The sequence below is a fragment of the Balaenoptera physalus genome, assembly GCF_965194825.1.
Source record: "Balaenoptera physalus genome assembly, chromosome: 4".
Taxonomy (NCBI): domain Eukaryota; kingdom Metazoa; phylum Chordata; class Mammalia; order Artiodactyla; family Balaenopteridae; genus Balaenoptera; species Balaenoptera physalus.
In genome coordinates this window covers 17,345,133-17,371,570 of record NC_138891.1, presented here as the reverse complement: position 1 = coordinate 17,371,570, position 26,438 = coordinate 17,345,133, and the positions used below count along the sequence as shown (strand labels likewise).

General features: G+C 37.2%; 1 protein-coding gene across 3 annotated transcripts in view; it reads left to right on the top strand.

Annotated features, from left to right (window-relative positions):
- The window catches only part of RYK (receptor like tyrosine kinase), a 110,429-nt gene that overhangs the window by 46,163 nt on the left and 37,828 nt on the right, over positions 1-26,438 (top strand). For 2 of the 3 annotated variants that reach the window (XM_082460673.1, XM_082460675.1), the window contains exons 3-9: positions 2,056-2,155; positions 3,898-4,032; positions 7,208-7,261; positions 10,921-11,065; positions 16,837-16,938; positions 19,893-20,026; positions 21,311-21,397. In XM_082460673.1, the coding sequence (XP_082316799.1) occupies positions 2,056-2,155; positions 3,898-4,032; positions 7,208-7,261; positions 10,921-11,065; positions 16,837-16,938; positions 19,893-20,026; positions 21,311-21,397 (757 nt within the window). The remainder of the gene's footprint in view (positions 1-2,055; positions 2,156-3,897; positions 4,033-7,207; positions 7,262-10,920; positions 11,066-16,836; positions 16,939-19,892; positions 20,027-21,310; positions 21,398-26,438) is intronic. The other variant, XM_082460674.1, reaches the window with a different exon arrangement.

Below are 26,438 nucleotides of genomic sequence, written 5' to 3'. Positions count from 1 at the left end.
TTTGTTAAGTCCTTTTTTGTTGGTTTTTTTTCATTAGCATATAAACATGTTTGAGTATCTCCCATTGAAAAAAGAAGAAAGGCTTTGAAATCTACCCCACCACCCACCTCCAGCCCTGCTCCCCACCTATTACCTGATTACATTCTTCCTAGTTAAGTTTCTTGAAGAATGGTTTCTTGAACCTCTTTCCTACTACTGTTTTCCTAACCCACTGCCCTTTGGCTTCTGCCAGTCCCAGCCTCCACCAAAAAGCCCTTGTGACCACTGAATGGGAGAGGGGTACCATTCTTATTGAGTCCCCAAGGGCAGGACAAAGAGTAACGTGAAATATAAGGCCTCATTGAAGGTCTTGAAGGTGGCAGCCATTCTGAATTCCACCTGTTGCTTTGCAGTTTGAGCTCTTTCTTTCATGAACATCTCTCTAGCAACAGGGCTGTATTTATTGATTGATGCTGATTGGTTCTATTAAGCAACCTATGTAGGCCAGGTATTGATAGAGAATATTGGTGTTCCCAGGACATCTTCCTAGTCACCCCCTCTTCCTTTCCTGATTCTGAATCACTTGAGAAATAGATCCAGAGGTTAGATGGGCATCCAAACATAAACTTTCTCAGTGGTGAAAGCTGGACTAGAGAATGTGGCTTAGATATTCTATGAGAAATTTGTACCTTGGAATCTGCTTGTGAGGTGAGTGGGTCTGTAGAACAGACCTTCATCCACCAGTCACATGCAGGCCCTCAGAGCTTGGCTTTTATCAGATAGAGAAGACATTGGTGACTAGTCATGGTCTGTAAGTTATACATCTCAGCTCCTTGGCCCTTCATATCTATCTGCCTCTCCAGGGCTTCTCTGTCAGCGGCTGTGGTCCTCAGCAGAATTTCTGAATCCTAGATGGCACGTTGTACAGGAGAGTGGTGGTACTGTTCTGAGCATGAAATAGAGCGTGGCTTACTGGATTGAATTTCTATCCAATTGAAAATTCCTAGGAACAAATGAACAAACATAACAAGACAGAAACCGAGTCATAAATACAGAGAACAAGCAGATGGTTACCAGAGGAGAGAGGGTAGAGAGGGAGGAGAGAGATAGGTGAGGGAGATTAAGAGGTGCAAACTTCCAGTTGCAAAATAAAAGAGTCAAGGATATGAAATTTACAGTGTGGGGAGTATAGTCAATAACTAAACAATATCTTTGTGGTGACATATCTTAACTAGACTTATTTTGGTGATCATTTTGAAATGTATAGAAAAAAATCACTGTGTTGCATAAACGGAACTAATATAGTGTTGTAGGTCACTTATACTTCAAAACAAACAAACATACAAACAAACACATGGAAAAAGGATCAGATTTGTGGTTACCAGAGGAGGTGGGCAGGGGGAATTGGATGAAGGCAGTGAAAAGGTACTACAAACTTCCAGTTATAAGATAAATAAGTGCTAGGGATATAATGTACAACCTTATAAATAGAATTAACACTGCTGTATGTTATATATGAACATTGTTAAGAGAGTAAATTCTAAGAGTTCTTATCACAAGGAAAAATTTTTTTCTATTTCTTTAATTTTGTATCTATATGAGACGATAGATGTTCCCTAAACTTATGGTGATAAGCATTTCATCATGTATGTAAGTCAAATCATTATGCTGTAACCTTTTAAACTTATATAGCGATATATGTCAATTATATCTCAATAAAACTGGAAGAAAAAAATAAACACACCCCCAAGACAGTAGTAATCTAATGGGTCATGTAAGAGGTAACGCAGTCTGGTGGAGAAAAGTCTTAGAATCAGACGCAGCTGAGCTGGATTCCCACTCTAGCTACTTTGCATATATTCAACTTCCCTGGCTTGGTTTCTTCAACTGTTTAAAAAAAAAGGAACAGTCCTAGCACTGTTTCTGACAATTTGGACTTTTTAAAAAATAGCTAGATTATTTGTTCTTATGAAAGGCTCATGCATTCATTAGTTAATGACCTAAATCAGTGAGGTCAAGCTGTTGGTGCCCTTTCTGTTATCACGGATCCAGTTTGTTTATTTCTCCATTTTACAGGTTGAATATAAGCTGGGATTCCAAGTAGACAATTTCGTGGCTATGGACATGCCCCAGGTCAACATTTCTGCTCAGGGGGAAGTTCCACGCACTTTATCAGGTGAGTCTCAGTGACAGAGTTTAACATACTGTTTTTAACTGTGTCCCATGTACTCTCAAAGAACAGTTAAACTACTGATAATGTAGTGTTCTACGCACACACGTAGGTATCAGATGCGTAAGTACTTTGAAAAGTAATTATTTAAAATAGGGATTATTTGGACTGTTTAAACCATTTCCTCTTTTCCGTCTCCTCCAGAACTGTCTGCACTCAGCTCTCCTCTGTCTCCTTATATGCATTGTTGGCCCCCAGCTGGGTCCCTTTGTCTGGTCTTGTTTCTCTTCCGTTAGTTCCCACACTGCAGCCCTGATAATCACTGAACACTCACTTCTGACCATGTGATATCCAGCCCCTTAGTGCCCCCACCCCAATCAGCTGAGTACATTGCAGACTCCCCAGCCAGTGTGCTGTGTTTACCATCTGCCCCTGCCTGCCTGTCTAAACCTTATTGCTGCGTTTGCCCCAGTGTTCCAGCAGTGCCATGCTACATGTAGTTCTCAGAGCCATGCCTTTGCACATTTTGGTCTCGGTATTTCGAACCATGTTTTCATCTTTCCTGCTTGTGAATTTCTGTTCATACTAAATTTTCTGCAAGACTCAAAATCTGTACTCTCCTTTTCCTGCCTCCTCTCCCTCCATTTGTTAACTCTTCTGTATTTAACTGTTTTGAACTGATCACATTGTCTTGTAATTCTTTGTCTTTGTCTCTCGCTCTAGCATGTGCCACCCTGAGGGCAGGAGCTGTCTTTCAGCTATCTACCCTTGGTGCCTAGCATAACATCTGGAACAGGATAGGCACTCGGGACATGTCTGAGTAAATCATTTAAGTGTCATATTTACACCAATTTAACTACTTTTGAGCCAGCCTTTTGAGAGAGGCTCCTGAAGATGTGAGATATAAAGAAAATGAAAAATTTTAAAACTTGACAGTATAAGCCCCAGTGTTATGGAACTTTTTTAACAGTCTTACTCACTATTATTAGTGACATTCATTAATCTAAGCTTTAAGAAAACATGGGAAGGCTGGTTAGTTTTTATGGGCCAGTAAAGAAATTCAAAAATGCCCATATTGTTCATACGCTGATATAGATGGTAGAATGATGTATTCTAAATTTGTAGAAAAAGAGTCTTAAACTGAAAGATTGGGAAAAAAAAAAAAAAAAAAGGATGTGCACCAAAATCTGTTATCCCCTTGCTACATTAATTGATTAAAGCCAATTTCTGTTTAGAAAGGTTTTTTTTTTTTCTTTTTAATTGATAGTTGAGAATTTATCAGTTTCATTTACAGGTTTATTTTTAATCTCTTCATTAAGAATAATACATAATTGCATTTTGGTGGTGAATTGTCTTTCCTTTTTATCAAGGAATTTTTGTTGTTACTGTTGATTGTGACTGGTGAGGTAGTAGGGTTTGCGTTATGATTCTGTAGCTTTACTATATTATAATAAGAGAACTTATGAGGCAAATTGATACATTAAAAATCATGAGCAAATTTGAAAATAATTCTCTTCCTTTATGTCTTGGTTTGTTATTTAATGCTAACTTTTATATCTGTAGTGAATGAAGTACCTAATGTCCAAAGCTGTGTAGTCTAAACATAAGTTCTCTGAAAGTTTCTGCTTAGTATGTTATGTAAATGTATTATTTTTAGTTTTATTGCAACAAAAATAAATTCTAAGTTATTCAATGGGCATTAATGTTGATTTTTAGAAAATTAAAATATTTTTTCTTTTTTTAAACAGTGTTTCGGGTCGAGCTTTCCTGTACTGGCAAAGTAGATTCTGAGGTTATGGTACTAATGCAGCTCAACTTGACAGTAAATTCTTCAAAAAACTTTACAGTCTTAAATTTTAAACGAAGGAAAATGTGCTACAAAAGTAAGGAATTTATTTACCAAAGTATGTGTTTTATATAAATGTGAGAAGTTCAAAAATAGATTTTGTCACCTTTTTACAGATTTGTGGTCAAATCTTGATTATAGTTGCAAGTGAGAAAAGAGAGCACTAACTGATGAAATTCCGAAATAATCACCGAGATAGCTTGTAGCCAGGAATCTCATTCAGGCCCCACTCAGTTCCTGCTTTCTCAAAATCTTTATCAGAATTGCTAAGGACGTTTTCCTTTAGGAGTGTGAAATAGCACTAGTGGCTGAAGAGATAAAGAAATCAGGTAATTTTGATAGGGACCCCTGAGTAATGGGGTGTTAATTATGAATTACTGTTATGTAGAAGCATTGCCCTGGGGCCAGAAAGACCTGCGTTAGAATTACAGCTCTGCTCTTGACAGGATATTGGAACAGGTTTCTTAACCTAAGTCTCAGTTTTTTTCATCTGTAAAATGGCATAATAACCTGTTTCAAGAGGTTGGTTGGTTGATTTTAGATTAATTGAAGCTACTAACCTGAAACTTAGAATACCATATGTGGGTACTTAATACATGTTGGTAGTTTTTGAATAATCTGTTACTCAAGAAATTACAGTGGATATGAAAGAGCTCCAGCATACTAGGTCATAGATCAAAGAATTTTAGAATTCTCCTTAAAGGTTATCTAGTCCAACCCACTCACTTTAAGTTCCAGAGAGATTAAAGTGACCTGAATTTACAAAGTCACATTGGTAGAGCTGGTTAGTATCTAAGGTAGGGGAAAAAAAAGCTAAAGAAAACCCCGCTAAACTTGCTGAGTGCCTGCTGTGTTCCAAGTGCTTTACACACATTAAACCCATTTAATGCTTAGAGCAGCCCTAGGCAGTAGGTTCTCTCCTTATCTCCATTTTCTGAGGAGGAAGCTGAGGCTCAGAGAATCCAACCAACTTGCCAAGGCCGGACGGCTCAGTGGTGGAGCTAGGTTGCAAACCCGTGCTCTTGCTTTTTTGGCTTCTTTGGCAAACTGTCTCTTAACACATTTCCTAGTCAGAGTTAGTGCTGAGTGTTACGAGAACGCCTGAGGCCAGCACATGAGTTATAACGGCTAATGTCCAGGTAACAGGCCCGTAAAAAAGCTGCACTGCATTAGAACGGGCATTTTTTAAGCTCTAATTTAATCTTTTAATTAGAGTAAATATAAAGTAAACAGTTACTCTCCATGTGTATTTTTCCCAGTTTTATTGAAATATACTTGACATACATCACTGTGTAAGTTTAAGGTGTACAGCATAATGGTTTGATTTACATACATTGTGAAGTGATTATCATAATAAATTTACTTAGCATCCATCATTTCATATGGATACAATAGAAAGAGAGAGCAAAAAAATAAAAAAATTTTTTCCTTGTGATGAGACCTCTTACGATTTACTTTCTTAACAACTCTCACATATATCATACAGTTAACATATTGTGTTAAATAACATACAATGTACACCGTGCTGTACGTTATATCCCTAGTGTTTATCTTATAACTGGACGTTTGTGCCTTTTGACTACCTCCTCCAGTTCCTCCTCCCTCCTGCCTCTGATAATAACAAATCTGATGTCTTTTCTTATGATTTAAAAAAAATTTTTAATTCTTTAGACTCTGTATACATATGAGATCATAGAATATCTCATAGTCTTTCTCTGTCTGACTAATTTCACTTAGCGAAAGACCCTCAAAGTCTATCCATGTTGTTGCAAATGGCAGGATTTCCTTATTTTTTATGGCTAAATGGTATTCCATTATGTGTGTGGTGTGTGTGTGTGTGCATGCACGTGTATTTTCACCACTTCTTTATCCAAAATGGACATTTTTAGTCTACGGCCACACCACCCTGAATGTGCGATCTCGTCAGAATGGACATTTTTAAAATGAAAAGTTAGTCCCTTGTTAGCTTTGGTGTTTTGATACATTTGTCAGTTCTTGCATATCCAGTTATACCTTCATGTAATTTTAAAGGCAAAGAAGACTTTAGAGACTCTAGTTCAACCTAGTCGTTATATAATATGAGGAGACTGGGACCTGGAGTGGTCACCTAAGCTTGCGTAGGCAGTCAGTGAGGAATGCAGAACAGGTGGTTCCTGGCTCCTAGGGAGGTGGCGCTGCCTATACCACGGCACTTCATCTGTTAGTGCTTAAAGGCAGAATGTTGGACAAGTGTGGTGGGGGTCTGTGGAGCCCACTAAGGTTAATGATCAGCCGATATTCAGAATAATCCCATACCTTCTCCATTTTCTTTAATATGTACATGAAAATTAGCAGTTGATGTAATTTTCTATTCTGTTTTAGAATTAAGTTTAATATAGTACCACCCTTTTTATTTGGTGGTCATACTTCTGGCCACCCTAATCATCCGGTTTACATTCATGACTCTTTAATATGTGATCCTAATATATTTATATGGCTTTCCAGCTTACTACATTTTGAAAACTGTCTGCCACAGAAAGCATACATGTACTGTATAGAATGTTAATGGGTGTTACTGGGAAGAAAATTTTCCTTTATGAGGGTGTAAATTATTGGATCAGACAAGTTTTGTTACTCTCAAACTCCTTAGAGCCTTTGCACTCTGCTAATGTGCACTGTGAACCTCCACAGAGGTTATAGTATGTAGCTTTCCCCAGACTTCTTGACCACAGAAACCCTTTTTCATTGAGCATCTCTCTGTAAGTAATACCCATTGGCTAATATAGGCATAGACTGTTGATTGATGAATATAGTGATGATTATCAGAATAGTAATGTAGCATTTATTATATATATATTTTTTAACATCTTTATTGGAGTATAATTGCTTTACAATGTTGTGTTAGTTTCTTCTGTGTAACAAACTGAATCAGCTATATGTATACGTACATCTCCATATCCCCTCCCTCTTGCATCTCCCTCCCACCCTCCCTATCCCACCTCGCTAGGTGGTCACAAAGCACTGATCTGATCTCCCTGCGCTATGCAGCTTCTTCCCACTAGCTATCTATATATTTATTATCTTGCAACAAATACCTTGTTACCTAGTTCAGGGACTTCTGTTAGAACATAAAGCTATGTTAGAAAAAATTCAGAAAATATTATTTGGTATTTAAGGATTTTCATGGAAAAGAAAGAATTTCTAAAGCATCTTTTATCTTCTTTTTAATTCAGAACTTGAAGAAGTAAAAACTTCATCCTTGGACAAAAACACTAGCAGAACTATTTGTAAGTGTTACTGTATTATCTTTTTCCATCATTAGGGATGAAAAATGATGGATTGCAAATGAACATGGTTTTGTGTAGCTTGGATGTTTTGTGGTTTCCAGTTTGTCAAAAGATTAAATGATGCCATGCTGCTTATTTCACTGATGTTTTGTAGATTGGTATGTTCAGATGAAACTATTAGAATATTGAAAATTTTGTAAAGCAAAATTCTTACATATTTCATGTGATGTAAAAACTTTTATAAGCAAGAATTTATATCATCATTTCAAATGGTCATAATTAAAGTATGAACGTGAAATATGTGTAAGATCTTCATCTGTTTAACAGAAGGATAGAAAATCTAATTCATGGCCTGGATGTAACCTTCAGCTAGTTTCATCCAGGTGAAAATACAGGCTTAAATATCCACATTGTTTAAACCTACAGAGCAGAAACTTGAAGGAGATTTTTATTTTTTGATAATGGTTGTGTAAGGTAGTATAACTTAGACTTCTTTTTCCTTTTCTGACATGGATACATCATTAACTCTTACTCTTCCTGAAATCATTTTAATAGCAGTATCTTAAAATGTTACTAGATTCTTTGTATGGAAGTAAACTAAAACAAAATCAGGGGAGGGAGTTTCAAGTATGCAGAAGTCAAGAGAATGTTTTGATGAACCCCCCGTGTGACCATCACCCTGCTTCAGTAATGATCAACATTTGCCAGTCCTGTACCGTTGATTCCTTCCTCCTTTTTCAGTTGGGTATGTGGGTGGGGAAGGATAGAGTAGTACTTTAAAGCACATCCTAGGCATCATATCATTTCACCCCATAAATGTTTCAGGGTAGGTAACTTTTTAAAAGGCCATTAAAAAAAAAAGCCATAATCACCCAACACCTATTCACTTGTATTTGATTTATCACATGTAACAAAATTAAGTCCTTAATATCTTCTGATAGCTAGTCCATGTTCAAATTAACCTGATTGTCTCAAATATAGTTTCTTCCCTGAATCAGGGTCCAAATGAAGCCTACACACACTGTATTTGGTTGACATGTATTTTATATTAATCAGAAACCACCCCCTTCCCTTCACTGTCATTTATTTGTTGAAGAAATTGAATCATTTGTCTCATAGAATTTTCCACATCTGCATTTTTGTGGTGTCATTTAACATGTTTTTCTCTCTTCTAAACTGGCAGTTAGATTTTGTACTTCGTTAGGTTGAGGACCAACTCTTTTGGCTAGAATCGTTCATAGATGGTAGTATGTGCTTCCTATTTTATCTTTTTCATCGCCTCAAGGAGGCACAAAGTATCGGGTTGTCTCAAAGTAGACCATTTTTGAAGGTAAAATAATATGAGATTTGTCTGCCTTTTAGAAATATTTCATTTGGATTTGTCTTTGAGAAGAAAATAAAACTATTTTTTAAAATATTGCTGCTCTCCAACTTTACTTGTAAAATTCTGGTGATTTTATCCGTTTCTTTTATGCTATTAAGGTTATTATTTTTGACAAGCAGAATACAGTATTGCGTATCCTTGGTCTCTGTCTGTCTCTTCCTTGCTCCCTCTCTCCTCCCCTCCCTTTCTGTGTATTCATCCATCTAACGTTTACCGAGAGGCTGTGATGTGCCAGGTGGTATGATTGAGGCAGAGGATTAAACTGTGAACAAAGCAGACTCTGTAAGCCCCCAGGGGTTTCTAATGTAGCAGAGGAAATGGAGTTGCAGTACCAGTGACGACAGTATCTTATGGCAGTCTGTGACGAGGCCAGCACAAGGGGCTCTGGAAATCCTGAGGAGAGGGGCAAGTAACCTCCTCTGGGAATGAGGGTGAGCTTCCTGAGGAGGGTGGCATCTCGTCTGAGACCTGAAGGGTGACTAGGTGGTGGCAGGTGAAATGTCAAAGTGAGGGAATGGGAACAGTGCATACACAAGCCTTGGAATTTGGAGGTAATCAGGCGGGGCGCATTTGGTGATCTGCCCAGCAGAGCGGTACCCTCTCCTCTGCCTTGGAGTGTGCTGAGATGGATACTGCCAACATCAGCCTTTGGGACCTTCCTTTCCCACCCCTTCAAGGTTGAACGGCCTGTGGCATTCTTAAGGAAAGTCATACCTTCATTCAGGCTGCTGTCAAGTCTAGCTGCCCTAGAAGCCATTCGGTCTCTCTGCATTGATCTGTTCTGGTTTATTATTTGTTGATTCAGAGTTTAACTTTTAGAAAGCAATCTTATTTTTAAGTTTTTGAAAGCTATGACTTTTATCTTTTGTCCTGACCTATCCCCATAACTCCACATTTGTATTTCTGTCAATTTGACATCTCCACGTAGATGTGTACTAGGTACTCTTGGACAAAACAAAACTGTTGATTCTCTGTTTCCCCAACCCGCTTCTTTTTTCTCCTTGTAAAGGTACCTTATGCACCTAATTCTTTAAGCCAAAGCTTTGCTTCCTCTTTTTCTTTCTACCCCGGTTCAATCCATTAGCAAGCTCTGTTGCCTGCTTCCCAATCCATGAACTTCTCGCCTTCCCCGTAACACTCTTGTCCAAGCCGCTGCTCTCTTTCTTGGACTGCTGTAGTAACCTGATCTGTGCCTGCTTCTGCTTTTGCCCCTCCCCACAGTATTCTTTATACAGCATGCAGAGTCATCTGTGTTTCTTGTGTTTTCAAGTATGAGCGTGTGTGTCATTCCTTTGGTTGAAGCCTTGCAGTGACTTCCCATATCATTTAGGATAAAACCCAAATTCTTCACTAGAATTCTGATGTGAGTACTCATCAAAACTTACATGAATCTCCAGTTACACCAGTTCTGTTTCTATTTCTCTGTCTTCCATTCTGCTTGCTCTTATCATGTGGATCTTTGTTTCTGTGTCTCTTTCTCAGTTGCTCCTGTGTGTATGTGTATACATGTGTCTCTGTGTCTTTGAATTATTTCCCCTATTGCTGAGGCTTTCTTTCTTTTTGAATAATATTAAGGTGACTGTTATTTTATTTCATGAGTATAGTCTTGTTTTCCTGCTTTTATCTTTAAAAACAGATACGCAAAATAATTTCTGTTACTCTCAAAAGCGAAAAAGATGAAAGGTTTGTTTGTTTGTTTTACCTGTGGGTCGCTCTACTGTATATCCCTCCCCCTGTGAGTTAGTGGTCATCGGCAACAAAGATGTCTGATCTCTCCGTACCAGGCGTCACTGTTGAGGAAGGGTCTGTAGAGCTTGCTGTCCAGTATGGTAATTACTAGCCACGTGTGGCTATTTAACATTAAATTAATTGAAATGAAATAAAATTGAAACTTCGGTTCCTGCATTGTACTAGCTACACTTCAAGTGCTTAATAGCCACAGGTGGCCAGTGGCTGCTCTACTGGGATGCACCCTATAGAGCATTCCCCTATTGGACAGCACTGCTACAGATGGTTTATTATATGTATACCACTTGTGAATTTTACTCATTAACCAAAAGTTCTATTTAAAATCCCTTTTTTACTACAACAAAAACACTTTTTAAATTGTGTGAATTTACATCAGCAGGCTGCTGGTAACTGATCTTATCAAAGAATGGACACGTGAAATGAAAGTCTTTTACAAAGAACAGGGTGCTCGTTGTGTATGTTGGGTCACAAAGCAATCGATGATATTTGTTTAAAAAGCTTAATGTGCTGTTCATTTTTATTTCAGATGATCCTGTACATGCAGCTCCAACCACTTCTACGCGTGTGTTTTATATCAGCGTAGGGGTTTGCTGTGCAGTAATATTTCTTGTAGCAATAATATTAGCTGTTTTGCACCTTCATAGTATGAAAAGGATTGAACTGGATGACAGGTATCGTATATATTTTGGGAAAGGAAAAAAATAAAAGCAGTTGTTTGCATTTACATGGGAGCCCACACACACCCATGCCCCCTGGTGCACAGTGGTGCAGGGGAAGAAGGGTGGTTAAGCCCTAGCCAAGGGAAAAAATACTGTCTTTGTGTTTCTCTGATTTTATTTTTAAAAATTTGTGAAGTCAGAAATTAGCTTATTAGTTGGTGTAGAAGTAGTAGAGATCAATTTTTTCCCCATCCCCTTTGACATGACTCTCTTCTAGACTCCTAGTACCTTTTTGAAATAGCCCTGTTTCTTCCTTCTAGTTTGTCCCTCCATCACTATCCATCCTTCTGTCCATCCATCCATCCATCCAATTTATTAACATTTATTGAGAACCTGCTATGATTTAAATCATTAGTTCTCAACCTGGTCGCACATTAGAGTCATGGGTAAGCTTTTAAAATACATCAGCACTTAGGTACCCCCTTCCAGAAATTCTGATGTCATTGGTCTAGGGTGGTGTTTGAGCATCAGTATTTTTCTTAAAGCTTTCTGGATGAGTCTAATGTGTAGGCTTTGAGATACACTGGGTTAGATATTATGCTAAGTGCTAGGAATAAAAAAAAAATAATGATATACTTCGTGACTTCAAGCATTTAATCTTTGACATTAACCCATAATTATAAAAGTTTGTAAATTTGATGATTGTGGTATGTGTATTATAGTGTGGGAATAGAACAAGTGTTTGTCCCAGCCTGGGTGAGGCAAGATGACCAAGAGGACATTATAGCTAGGATAGGGTGAGAGGTAAAGATGGAATGATAGACAGGTTTATTTTCCTAGTGCACAGTTCTCATTTCCCTCCTCAGGGATTCCCAGTTGCTGACTGAAGACATTCTCAGCTTCGTGGCTTGGCTTTCAAGGCGCCCTCCTTCACAGTCTGGAGATGAGCCTGCCTTGCCTCTCATCCTTACTTCACGTTCCAGTTAAATGATTATTTGTTCCTCACTTTTGCCCTACACTTTGCCCTCCAGGACTTTTGTTTATGCTCTCCTTTGCCCACAGGGCTCCCTGCATTTTTCACTGGTTCAAACCATTCTTCACATTTCAACTCCATTGCCATCTCTTTCATGAACTCTTTTTTAAGCCTCCCAACCATCAATTTCTCCCTCCTCTCTTTGTCTCTCTCTCCTTCCCTCTCTGTTTCTCTGTCTCTCTCTCTTTTTGGTAGCAATTATTTTACTTTTTCCTTCTAAAATCAGTTTTTGTGTACTTGTCTCTCCTGCTAGAATGTAAGCTTTTCCCAGTTAGGGAGCAGTGCATCTTACTGCTGACTCCCCAGTCCTACATGGTGCCGTACATACAGCAGGTAAGCATATGTGTGGCAGAAACAAAAGCACAAGGGGATGGGGATCCTGGTTGGATTAATTCCTGCCCCTAAGTACTCTCTGTCCTCTCTGTTACACTTTCTTTATCTGAGTAGAGAAAGAAGAGAGAGGAGGTCAGAGTGAGAAGGGAAATTCACGGATGGGGTGTTTCAGAGTACGTTTTGTATATATGGTTGTGTTAGAATCGGATTTTGTAGGGAAAGAACTGAGGGGGAAGTGAAGTAACAGGAACATTTTGATGGGACTCTGAGAGAGGATATGGCAGAGTTAGAGGTCACTGGAAGGCATGGCATTTAGTAGTCTGTCTTCGTAAACACATTCTCCTTGAATGCTTGCTGCTTGTGTGGGGGGGCTCTGAACCCACAGAGATCAGAGTTGTGTAAGAACTTCAGAATCCATGGGGCTTATACCTTTGCTGCTGAAATAATTTGTTACCACCCATGAATTGGTGTTCCAGTTCTCTAGTTTTCAGGCAGATGTTTCCAGACGTTGCCTGAATAGAAGCAGCTTTCATCGTCACTTGTTTTCAGAGTACGGCCTAGTGGTTAAGAGCATGGACATCTCTGAATTCTGGCTGTGCTACTTACTAGCTTTGTGGCCCAGATAGAGGAAGTTCTGTAGCTGCTTTATGTCTCAGTTTTCCTCATCTCTAAAGCAGAGATGATCATGGCACATACTTTGTAGGCATGTTGCGAAGTTTTAGTGAAATAAAAGTGTAAGCTCTTAGAACAAGCCCGGCATATAGTTAGTGCCATTATTATGATTTTTCTTTTCAGAAAGTTGTAGTGTGTTGGTAGTGATGGACTAATTTCTTCTTCAACTCTTTCCTATTCTGTTAGCTGTTATTTATTACATGCCAGGCAAGCTAATAGTGGTGACTAGAAAGTTCCCATCCAGTAATCTAATAGAGACACTGCTTCTTCCCTCTGCGCTGGGACCACTGAGATAACAATGGCTACCATTTCATTGAGTGCTATTTACCAGTACTGTACCAAGCACTTTACATGTATTATCTTATTTGACACTCACAGCCACTTATGGGTATGGTACTGTCCTTGTTTTAAAGATAAAGAAACAGGCTTGAAGAGATTAAGTAACTTTTTCAGGGTTGCACTGCTAGGACCAGGGCCAAGCAACAGGAGGGACTCATTATTGTTGTAATAGCTGTATTGTAATAACTCAGTATTGTAATTGTATAAAGCACTTGTTATATGCCAGGCACTGTTCCATGTGCTTTACATCCATTAATCCTCTTAATCCTCACAGCAGCCCTGTGAGGTTTGATGGAACCCATGGCTCCATGGAATTGCTTGCACAGGGATGGTAGAGAGTTCTTCCATTCCTGACACTCAGGAGCCAGAGTCCTCCTATACACAGAGCTTATTTAGAGGCAGAGACTAAAACTGCCTGAGGTGTGCTCACGCCAGGGGCAGTTGGAGCCCATGTGTGTGACTTGCCCTCTCCTGACACTATAAGCTCATCTTTTCAGTCTCTGTGTTGTGCCAGATGAGTGTATTCTGGAGATGCAGAGCTTTTGTAAAGTCCTTCCACAGAGGGATTGGTCTGCACCCTGTCTGTACTGTAGTCTTTCCCTGTTAGCTTGCAACTGTAGGAGAGTTCACTCCTTTGTGGGATACTTGAACTTGTTATTTGGCAATATCTTCATTTTCCATTATCTGCATTGCCCCATCACCCTTGCCATTACTGGTGACAGGGTCCCTTTTATTTCCCCTTATTCATTTCTGTATTCCCCTTATTCAGTGTCTAGCAGGTATCACTGAATGAATGTTGCATGAAGAATCTGTTGAATGAGGAATGAGTAGAGAGAGACAGGAAACCATTCTGTTAGAGCAATAATTCTTTCCCTCTTTCAGTATATATCAATAGCTCATGTCAGCAGCAACTCTTCTATGTGGTTTATAGCTTTCTATTCCAAGGAAGGGTGTTTTTCTCTGTTTATTGATTGATTGATTCAGTAAGTGTTAATTGAGCTCTCACTAAGAGTTGGGCCCACTTGAGGCCTCTTGTGCCAGGCCCTGGCTTAAGTGCTGAGAAGGGAGGAGTGAACAAATAGGTATTTTTCCTGCCCTCATGGAGTTTACAGTCTGCTTGGGCAAGATAGACATTAAACCAGAAATCCCTGCTAGAATGTAGGTTTCATGAGGGTAGGGATCTTTGTTTCTTATGTTCACTGCTGTATCCCCAGCACCTAGCACAGTATCTAGCATCTAGTATACACTTAGTAAATAGTTTTTGAATGAATAATTAAATAAATGAATTATACAGAAAAATAGAGAAATATAAATTATAATAAGCGCTCTGAAGGAAAATGATGATCTTTGCCCTAAGTTCTAACTTCAACGCTAAAGCAGGGTTAATGTCTTCATAACTAATCTTACTTGCGTATGAAAGTCAAATGAGATAATTTATTTAGACTGGTGTTAAACTATTAAGTGCTAGCAAGTGTACATTTTTATCTCATTTTTTACCTCATGTGATGTAGATATTGAATTTAATAGGTATCAGGGGTCGATCCCCAACTGCTCCGTGCTTCTCTCATGACAGTAAGTCTGGGCTTTCAAAGGTTTGTTCTGATCACTTAACATTAGTGCTATGCTCATTGTAGGGACCACTAAATATGGATGAGCGCATAACATCTTTGTATGCCCAGGCTTTTCAGGAATTCTGAGGTGGTACAAGAGTGCCACCTACTGTTGAGCTGCTGAAGAGAAACACAATAACTAGTAAATAATTTGGGGTCTGTGCATATTTATTCAACCTGTACGTTGGTTGCAGGTAATATTTAAATTGTACTTTCACGTGTATTATACAACTTAAGCCTCACAAAAATCCTGGGAGGTAGGTTTTCTTAGTCCCATTTTATGGGTAAGTAAATTGTATTCTATTATTTCCCCCCTCTTCGGGGATGATAATGCTTCTCTTCTCTCCCCATTATTGAATCTTGGACTTTTTAACAGATTTGATTTCCGACGTGGTCTTTGAGTAGTATGTACTCAGAACTCCAAAAACAGGTGCCTGGTGGTTCCAGGAATTAAGGATGCATAATATTGGTAATAATATGTATAATTAGTAATAATAATTTGTAAGTGTATGTTTGAGGGCAGGGCACTGCCCTAAAAGGATTATATTTTTCATGTAATCCTTTTAGCAACCTTTTCAGGAGGTAGTATTATGGTTATTTTATCCGCGAGGAATTTGAGGCTCCAAAAGCATTTTGCCTAAGGTCATACAGCTAGTTAATAAATGGTGGTGCTGGCAGTTTTGATTTCAAGGTTATGCTCTACATCTCTTCACTGTACTGTCCCATACCCACTATATGTGTAGACCTATATAGATCAATTTTTGAGTAGCATCTTTTTATCATTATGTGTTTTTTTAATCATCAGGTTATGAAAATACAGAACTATTTTGTGGGGTGTGGTCATTTAAACGATTTTCATATTTAGGAAATTTGGGAGCCTCTTATGGGACTCTGCTGATCCTATAGCTAAGGGAGGCATGGAAAGTAGACCTTCCTCCTGAGGGGATGGCATCCTGCCTGTGATTTCACTCTTCATGCTGAATTTCTATGCTTCACTTCTCCACTGCTGCAAAAGTACAAGGGCTGAGGCAGTGAAATTGGAATGTGTGCAAGGGTGACCCTGGGATAAGGTCATCGTCCACTGACAAGACAAAAGGACATTAATCTGTAGTAGTCTTGAGTATGGGATTCACATTTATTTGAGCCTACCATTTTCTGGGTCTCCTCATTACTTAAAGAATATGGCATAATAGAATGCTTCACGTGCTAGAGATTTCTAATAAGTTCCGTAAATTCTAAAAAGGTTGGGATTGGGGAAGTAGAAGAAACAAAATGTATATGATAAAACAGATTTGAACCAGGTCGGAAGCCCCTTCCCAAGCTTTGAGCACGTTGGCACGTTTGATTTGCTTTCATACTCCATCATCTGTAGGCCATTTGATTTTGGATCATCATTAAAAGAGACCTGTCTTTATACTCCTTTTCTTAAAAGCAATCTCATTGAGCGGGATGAGTTCTTTTCCTAAGAGATGGTTCCCTAGCATAACATTTTGTGAGGTTCAGGACTGCTATCTATGGTGTCTGAGGAATACCACATTTGTGAATGACTATGATAATGATGAACCTGCCTGGTGGTTGTGGAGGTAGAAAGGAAGGAAAAAAATAGAGCTCTGCGTTATGAGGCAGATTAAAATTTCAACGTGGAACATTTGTGATAGAGATCCATGCATTATTGTGATCTCCGTTAGGGTTTTAAGCTGGTTATAATGGCTACATGCGTTTTGTATGTATGGAAAAAGGAAATTTCTCACTGAAGCTGACTTGCCAAGTATTTCTCTCTTAAAAATTGTTTGCAGCATCAGTGCCAGCAGTAGTTCCCAAGGGCTGTCTCAGCCATCTACCCAGACGACTCAGTATCTGAGAGCCGACACACCCAACAATGCAACTCCTATCACCAGTAAGAGTTAATTTAATTCTAATGATGGTTTACTAAAATTGTCTATGGTCTGTCTTTCCTTGGTCCTGTGTGGTTAGTTACTTGTGGGACGTGTGCCATGCTGTGTACATATTATCTAACATGTACAGAATTAGGCTTTAACTTTTGCTTTCTAGAGCATTGGCTGAAACATTCCAAAATTGGAGTATTAAAATTTTAGGTTTAATTGCTAGAATTAGTTTTGGGGAGGTTTCTATAGATTATGTTAAGAGGGCTGCTGAATCATCTCTATACAAATTCAGAAGGAGGATTTTCAGGTAGTTAGGATAAGCCACTGATCTCTATGAAGGCAGAGACTCGGATTTTAATGAATTATTTGATGGTCTCATGGGCTGTGGTTAGGACTTTACATTGTTTTCTGATCATGATGGGAAACTAGCTGCCATTAGAGTTGAGAATGGGGTCTGATTTCCTTTTTTTGAACAGGATTTTGATGAAAGTTTTTATACTGTAACATGTAGATGTTTGGGGGAAAATAATCATTCTTAGAGTATAATTTAGACATAATGAGGACTCAGTCACCATACAAATAAGAAACTACACAATCATCAGGATAGACAGTGGACCACAAGTCAGGGCTCAACTCAGTGGTGCCATTGATTAATGAGGTTCTTGTAAGCGATTAACTATTATCTCCCCTGGGCTGACATTTACTCTCTAGTAAACTAAAATTAAAGAGTATCTGTTCTTCACCCAGTGCCCTCTTGTGGTCTTTCAGTACTGTTTCTCATTAAGAAGTACCAGGATTCTTTGGAGAAACGGATGATTCCAGGACTGGGTTGGGGATGTGTAAGATAAACCTGGGACATGTGTTGAGCCAAAAATCCAGGAAGCTACTGAAGACAAGAGCTCCCCAAAATGGGACCATTGAGCATCAGAAAGAATAATGACTGCAGTGGATTGATGAAGTGATGTAAATGTGAAATGTAAAAATGTGTAAAAATCCACAAGTTCGTAATGATACTTTTTAGAAAAATCGGTCATTATGGGAGTTAACTAAGGCACCAATAATGCCTTACTCTGACAACTGGCTACCTGAACTATTTCACAATAACCAGATAGTGCTGGTTTATGAAGGAAAATGTTTTTTTACAGAAGAATCCCAGCTAATAAATGTGGAAGGAATGATAGAATTAGAAAATCATACTTGCATCCCCTAATAAAATACTTGATTCAGGAAAAGATCGTCAGTGTTTTAAACTATACGAACAAAGGGAAGTAGGGAACTTTACCATTTGAGGGATCAGAGTGTCACTGCCTGAATCCACTACTGAAACTTAGCATCATTAAAAGTAGGACAGCTAAGTATTTTGTGCTCCCAGATGGAATATTCTTGTCTCCCCTCCCCCTCCAAGAGTTAACCTGGATCTAATCAAGGCTGTAAAACTGACTTGCAGTTTACAAGAAATACAGGGATAGAGAAACAAGTTAGATGACACTAGAAGAGCAGATGCTGGACATTCTCCAGGATAATTGATGCAGTTTCTTTAATAAGATGTGGCAAGAAAAACGAAAGGGAAGGAGGGGGCACTCTAGCTTAAAAGAAATCTAAGAGAAATCATAACAGCAGTTAACATCTCCACCAAGGAAAGAAAGACGTATGTTCCTCAGGAAATATAATGATAGATGTGAGAGTAGTCCAGACTATTTATAAGAAACACATCATTGCTTTTAATGTCTAGCTGTCAAGATTTGCTCATTAGAGTCAATTCTTGATTGTGGCTATAACCTTAAAGACGTAGATAAGTAATTTATTATATATGCTAAAAGCAAAATGCATTTTAAAAAGTCAGTGGAAATACATTTATTTGTTGACAAATTTTTTTATTTACCACCAATAAGAAGTTTATTTGTTTTGTAGACATTACCTTAAGGAGATAGATACTTCATTTCTTATGTATGATAAAAACAAATAGTGCTTTTAAGAAAACCCAATGGAAGTATATTTGTCTATAAATAAAAAAAGAAAGGAGCGGAAAAAATACTTGAAGACAAAATAGCCAAGAGTTTTCCAAAATAACAAAACACAACAATCCACAGATGCAGGAAACTCAGAGAACTCCAGGAAGGACTAAACACTCATAAATGCTCACATATGCACACGCACCTAGACATATCATGGTCACAGTGCTATCAGTGGAATCAGGCTTTGTCAGCCGAATCCATCCATTACAAAGTTCTCCAGAGCCGTTCATGTGGTTCTTCTCACAGCCACTGATGACCATTGTCCAGGTCCACCCATTCTTTAGGGATTTTTCTTCCCCAAAATACTGTTCCAGTGGGGATACCAGTCCAATTTCTGCTTGCTAACACTAACTTTTATTCTGACTTTTTTTCTTGCAATGAGAATTTTAATTTATGGCCAGAAATTCTGTTTTGCTGTCATCATATTAAGAATGAATGGGAATTAAGGGAACCGAAAAACGAATATGAATCTCACAGTGGTATGACTAGGCTGTATGGATGCCAGAATGATTAAATCAATTACATATTTTTTTTAGAAAAGATATTTTTACAAACATCTCTTCATTCGAAAAGGTTTTTTTTTGTTAGGAGACTATATTAGAAAATCTTTGGAGAGAAAAGCAGTCCATATGAGGGATTAAATTAAATTCCATGAATCAAAGCTTGTTTCATTTGGCTGAAGAACAATTGAACTGGTAGTAATATAATATTATTTTTAGTGTTTCTTGTTTTAATTCTGCATTTTAAGATTTTGGGATAGGTGGGAAAGTGTTTCTTTAAAATTTCGTATGGCCTTCATAAGTAATTCTCCCTGTTCGTGTGTGTGCCTTTTTCCATTTATGATTCTTACATTGTTTCATTCCTGTGACTTGAGTCCTGAGGTTCTAACTGAACTAGTTGACCCTGATGCCATAATAAGGGTATTTATATTTCTTGGTTTGGCTTTGTTGGCTCCTCAGGTTATCCTACCTTGCGGATAGAGAAGAATGACCTGAGAAGTGTCACTCTTTTGGAGGCCAAAGCTAAGGTGAAGGATATCGCAATATCCAGGGAGAGGATAACTCTAAAAGATGTACTCCAAGAAGGTATCTATTATCTCAAAATCAGGTTTTCAAGGAAGATTTAATGTTAGTAGTATAAAAATTTTTTTGTTTCAGAATTTAAGAATTTCATCTCATTTTGAGTTTAAGGATAGAAAGCCGTGCACAATTTGTTTCCTCTATAACACTGATTTTTATTTTCCCTTTCTTTAGATTTTCAATTTGCCTTAATATGGACAGCTTGGGTGCAAGTGTTGATTTTCAAGTATATTAAGGCATGATTATTAGTGTTTGTCACCTTTAAAGTATATTTTCTGTTTAGTTCTTGTCTGAGATGATCACTACCTAGCAGGCCTCTTTGAAACATTCTAAGTAATTCTCTCTGTGATGGAAAGTGTATGGGTTCTAGCAGAAGGCGCATGCATGGGGATTGGAGTTATGCCCAACTTCCAATCCCAGTCCCACAATTTATTACCTGTGTGACCTTGGAGAAATCATTTCCTGTTTTCCATGTCCAGTTTCCTCTTCTCTAAATTTGGACTCCGTTGTCTACTCTTAGACATTTATGAAGATTAGATGAACTGATGTTCATTAAATGAACTAACACACATGATAGGTGTTTGAGAGGTAGTACCCTGCCTTTCCCCTCTTGCTGGTCCTTGCTTTCTTTTTTGAGTTTCAGGGTATTGGCTGGGGAGAATGCTGAAAGAAGAAGACAGAAATTAATAATAAAATACTTTATTGAGCTCTTCCAGTTGTTAAATAGAGAATTACTTTTTCCCCCCTTCCATAACTCAGTTTGGAATGTTTTGGATGCATGTGAGTCATTCTGAATTCATCTGTTTGGTTGAGATGCTTGTAGGTCAGTCACAGCCAAGGGAGGGGCTTGAACTGTCTCCAGTGGCAAATAGTAATTAATGGAAGCAGATTTTTTTGGTGTTTTTGAATGTATGAGGAGAGTCCATTTTTCTCCTTTGTTGTTGCTCTGAGGCTAAGCCTAGAAACTCACAAATGTCTCTATGGATACCCCATTACTGAGCTCCAGTGCTCCTGTCTGTGTCATTAGTTTATTTAGGATATTTCAGAATGAATTCTCATATATAGTTTAAATTTGGTATTTCAAAAGGCAAGATAAGATATTTTGTAATTAAAAAGAGCCTTTAACAGTCATTAAAAAACAAAGATTTGAGTCTTTTTATGCTAGGGCAGGAGTAATGTTGACCACATTTTCCCTTGTTACGTTTAAGTTGTATTGTGCCAGAAAGTTTTGTACTTATAATTTTATGAACGTTATCATATGATCTCAATAATTATTATTTTTCCTTTTAGGTACTTTTGGGCGTATTTTCCATGGGATTTTAGTAGATGAAAAAGATCCAAATAAGGAAAAACAAGCATTTGTAAAAACAGTTAAAGGTAGGATTTTATTTCCCATTCTGTTTCCATACTGCTTTTCTGTCTAAGGTGGCTTATGTCAGCGAAATTGTTTCAGATTTTCAGTGTGTGCCAGACCTTAATCAGTCCATGTTAATTTAGCTCATACAGTCTAACCTTTTAGGAGATTTGTGTTGTTTTCATTAAGGTATAGAAAATAGAAGCTAATAAATTAAGACATTATATATTTATTAGATTATTATATTATTATATTTTATTATTATATTATTATTATTATTATTATATATTTATTAGATATTACTCAGGCTTCTAATTAAACTGCATCCACTTGACTTCATTTTTGCTATATCTAATATTATGTTTTTCCTAGGTTAAAATTCTTTGGTTTTTCCTTCTTAAAAAACATTGATAGTAGTTTTCCCTCCATCTCAGCACCCCCCCACCCCCAAAACTGAGGACTTATAAAGAAAAAAAATGACCCCCAGACCCACTGTACCTTATGTGAATAGCTGCTATTTGCCTTTCTCTCACTCCCTCTCCTCCCTTTTTTTTGCTGTTATATATAATTTGCAGAAAATATCTCTCTGTGTGTGTGTGTGTGTATGTGTGTGTGTGTGTATTATTTCTTGGTAGAGTTTAGCAGGTATAGCTGTAGTTGGAATTGCTGCCCCACAAGTTGTTTACATTTAAAATATTGATAGTTGTTGCCAGATTGTTTTCTAAAAGGTAGTGATAGTTTATATTTTCATGAACAGAATACCTATTTTCACATATTCTCCTTTTGGAGAAATGTGATGCTTAATTTTTCACTTACTGATTTCACTTATTGATTTATATAAAATTTTCAGTTAGAGATTCCCTATCAACATATAACTAGAATATGTTTTTATATGGCTTATTGCCTAATACTGGTAAATTAGCAAGACCTTTTATAATATTAGAATTTTAATGATTTATAATTGATTTGTATATTTAAGCTTTGTCAAAGCTTAAATAATTCTTAGATAAGTCTATTTGTTCATTTTAAGAGAGAAAATGTAATTTAAAGAGTGCTTAATGTCTGACAGTGTCTGATGTAAGTTGAAATAACTGGTTATTAATTTTGGAAAAACAAATTTAGCATTCCAAATGCAGAAATTGAGGGCAAAATTAAATTCAGTTTTATGAGTAGGAGGTGACAGTTTTATGAAGTTCACAAAGTTAATTTATAAGAACTTATGTTTCTAAATTTAGTTAAAGGAATTCTTAGGAAGTATGAAGGGTTTATGTTTATTGTTTCTAATAAGTTGGGTTGTACTAATCTAACAAAAAAACTTTAGAATTTGATTTCTTTTAATTTAGCAAAATTGCTTGTTTAAGGATGCTACAAACACACACTTTCTTCTTTCTAAACAGATGGTTTAACTTACTGTTAAGTGAGTAAGTTAACAGTTAATAAAATGAATTTAGTTTATTCATTCACTTCTCCTAACCCCAAAACACTTCTAAAGATTGATTTTTAGGTTTGGTCCCACTAGGTTTTCTGACTAGTTTTGAAGGATACTTTACATATTACTCTTTATAAATGTAAAATTTGAGCCCTAAGTTTAATAATGTCTGCCTTTTGTTACAGTTTCTCCATTTTTTAAAGGAAACATTCCCCCTTAACTCTAATATTTCTTCTGGGGTTTGTAAATATTCTATGGCTAATTTAGAACTGGGCTGCTATTAATTTGTTCTGAAGGAATGTTGAATTAACAAAAGAGGTTTCTGTATAGAATTGGGTTGATTTAGGATTGGAAGTGGGGGGAAAGGAAATAATAGTGATAAGAAAACACAATGCAGATACTGGGACTGTTTCACAAGATAAGATTTCTCTTTCCGTGTACCTTTGAATTGTAGTCACTTGCTTGTTTCTGTGTCTTACCACTGTAATTATAATGTTCTCTCTGAGCTAGACGGAAACAAGAGAAAGCATAGTGAGTCCTTAGCCAAGATATGGTCATGATTTGCGTGGGAAACACAGAGGAAGTTTACCGACCACGGTATTTGCTTTAAAATTGTTAGATAACTCCACATGATTGAGTGTCTCTGAGATTTATTCTTTTGGAATGTTATTTTTATTTTTTAATTGAAGCTACGTAGAGTTGACAAAGTTCTTCCACAAATATGTATGCTTTGTTACATGCTATACAATTAGAAGTACAGCTAAAAATGCAAAAATAAGTTTTTAAAAGATCAGTTACTTTACCTTTATTTTTTAATTTATTTATTTTTATATTTATTTTATTTATTTATTTGGTTGCACCAGGTCTTAGTTGCAGCAGGCGGGCTCCTTAGTTGCAGCTCACCTGCTCCTTAGTTGCAGCTCGCCAACTCCTTAGTTGAGGCATGGGAACTCTAAGTTACGGCATGTGAACTCTTAGTTGTGGCACGCATGTGGGCTCTAGTTCCCTGACGGAGATCGAACCCGGGCCCCCTGCATTGGGAGTGTGGAGTCTTAACCACTGCACCACCGGGGAAGTCCCTACCTTTGCCTTTAGGCATAAGCAGGAAATTGGAGTTTGGCTTCTTAAAAGTTACCATTTTTCACAGAGACTTAATGGATATTCCAATATAAATTTCCAGAGATTGAAATTAGGAATCTGAATTTCACACGGTGAATATTGTGAAATTGAATTCCATGAAATAAATCAATTAATTTGAGGTTATTGGTATTAAGTTCTTGTTTTCCTTTATAGCTTCTAATTTTTTACAAATTAGAAATAAGTAGGGTTTTTTAAAAATCATTTTGTTCTTGTAACTTTTAGAATGTAAATTATTGTATAGTATTCTTTTCAAATGTATACATCTTAAAGATAGACCTTTCAGTATTTAAAATTATAAGACTAGGAGCAGACTGGGTAAGGAATCCAGGAAAATGATTTTTTCTTACTAAATGTATAAAATTATTTTTTCTCCAAAGTTTCCTTAGCTCATTATCCAGCTCAAGTGTCCCTTGCTTAATAGAACATGCTTATCAAAGTTAAAACCTTAAAAAATTATGCAAAAAATGACACATCCTGAAATTACCTTTCATTTTACTTGGATCTCTGTACCAGTTGACAAGAAGGTAAACTCTTACCAAATGGGTACAGACCTCCAACTATTACTAGTTTTCAGTTCTAAAAAGATCCTTCCAGCCCCCAAATAGTTCTGGCCATAATTTTATTAACAGTTGTTCAGATTACAGAAAGAGTAAAAAGGCATATTCTGCCATTTACTAAGTGTTCCTAAATTTTAAGCAGTTTTTAAACAACTAGAGTTTATTTCAGCAGACATTGAGATAAAGTGCTTTTTCAAAGAAGTAGCAAGTATTCCACGTCCTTGGCTTTTTGTCTACCCATTTTGTATTCCTACAAAAGTTTTAACTAAGTGAAGCTGTCTGGAAAGGGAACACTAATATCAAGTAATGAGAGAGGGAGTGATTCCACGGGTTAGTCTTGGAAGTAAATGAAATTTACTATTTCTCAGCTTTGACAGCTCCACTTTTGTTTTTTTTTTTGTTTTTTTTTCACACACACACACTATTTTATTTTTACAAGAGATAAATAGACTGACACCAAGCATTGTACATGGATGACCACAACAAAAGCAACAATGATTGCAATTACCAAACATGAAACACACTCATACTATGTCATAATATTGACATTCAGTCCAGCAATCCTCCACTGTAACAGCTCCTTTACTTTGCAGTGAAAATTGATTTGTATATTCTTTGCCTCTGAGTCCTTGTGGGATTTTTTTTTTTTTTAATTCAGACAGAAAGTCACAAAAATTATACTCATCCTCATCAGTTCACTCAGTCCCATGTAATTGATTTTTTTTTCCATCTTGATCTTTTGTTAGCACTTTTATGAGTTCATCAGTTTTTCATTAGAGTTCTGAAAATGCTTATTCATTCAGTTCAGCAGTACAGTCAGTTACCAGAAACCTGTACTTGTCAGAGTTTTTTCCATGAATTTCTTGAAGATGAAAGCCTTTTATAGGAACATATTTACAAAAGCATCAGAGTACACCCAGAACTGTCTGTAAATGACAAAAGACTTAAAAATGACCACTTTTAAAGATTTGATGAAAGTTCATAATAATGCAGTTGACAAGAAAATTAGTTATTTCTGAGATATACATTTTAAAGTAATAACTAGGATTATTACTTATAACATTATACCAGAACATATAAGATTTTTAGAAATTTCATGTAATGTCTGAAACATTTATATTAACATATTTCCATACAAATAACCCAATGAAAGTTTAGTATTAGTTGTTTTGTTTGTTTTTTTATACTGCAGGTTCTTATTAGGCATCAATTTTATACACGTCGGTGTATACATGTCAATCCCAATCGCCCAATTCAGCACACCACCATCCCCCCCCCACCGCAGTTTTCCCCACTTGGTGTCCATATGTCCATTCTCTACATCTGTGTCTCAACTTCTGCCCTGCAAACCGGCTCATCTGTACCATTTTTCTAGGTTCCACATACATGCATTAATATACGATATTTGTTTTTCTCTTTCTGACTTACTTCACTCTGTATGACAGTTTCTAGATCCATCCACTTCTCAACAAATGACTCAATTTCGTTCCTTTTTATGGCTGAGTAATATTCCATTGTATACATGTACCACAACTTCTTTATCCATTCGTCTGTTGATGGGCATTGAGGTTGCTTCCATGACCTGGCTGTTGTAAATAGTGCTGCAATGAACATTCGGGTGCATGTGTCTTTTTGAATTACGGTTTTCTCTGGGTATATGCCCAGTAGTGGGATTGCTGGGTCATATGGTAATACTATTTTTAGTTTTTTAAGGAACCTCCATATTGTTCTCCATAGTGGCTGTATCAATTTACATTCCCACCAACAGTGCAAGAGGGTTCCCTTTTCTCCACACCCTCTCCAGCATTTGTTGTTTGTAGATTTTCTGATGATGCCCATTCTAACAGGAGTGAGGTGATACCTCATTGTAGTTTTGATTTGCATTTCTCTAATAACTAGTGATGTTGAGCATCTTTTCATATGCTTTGTGGCCGTCTG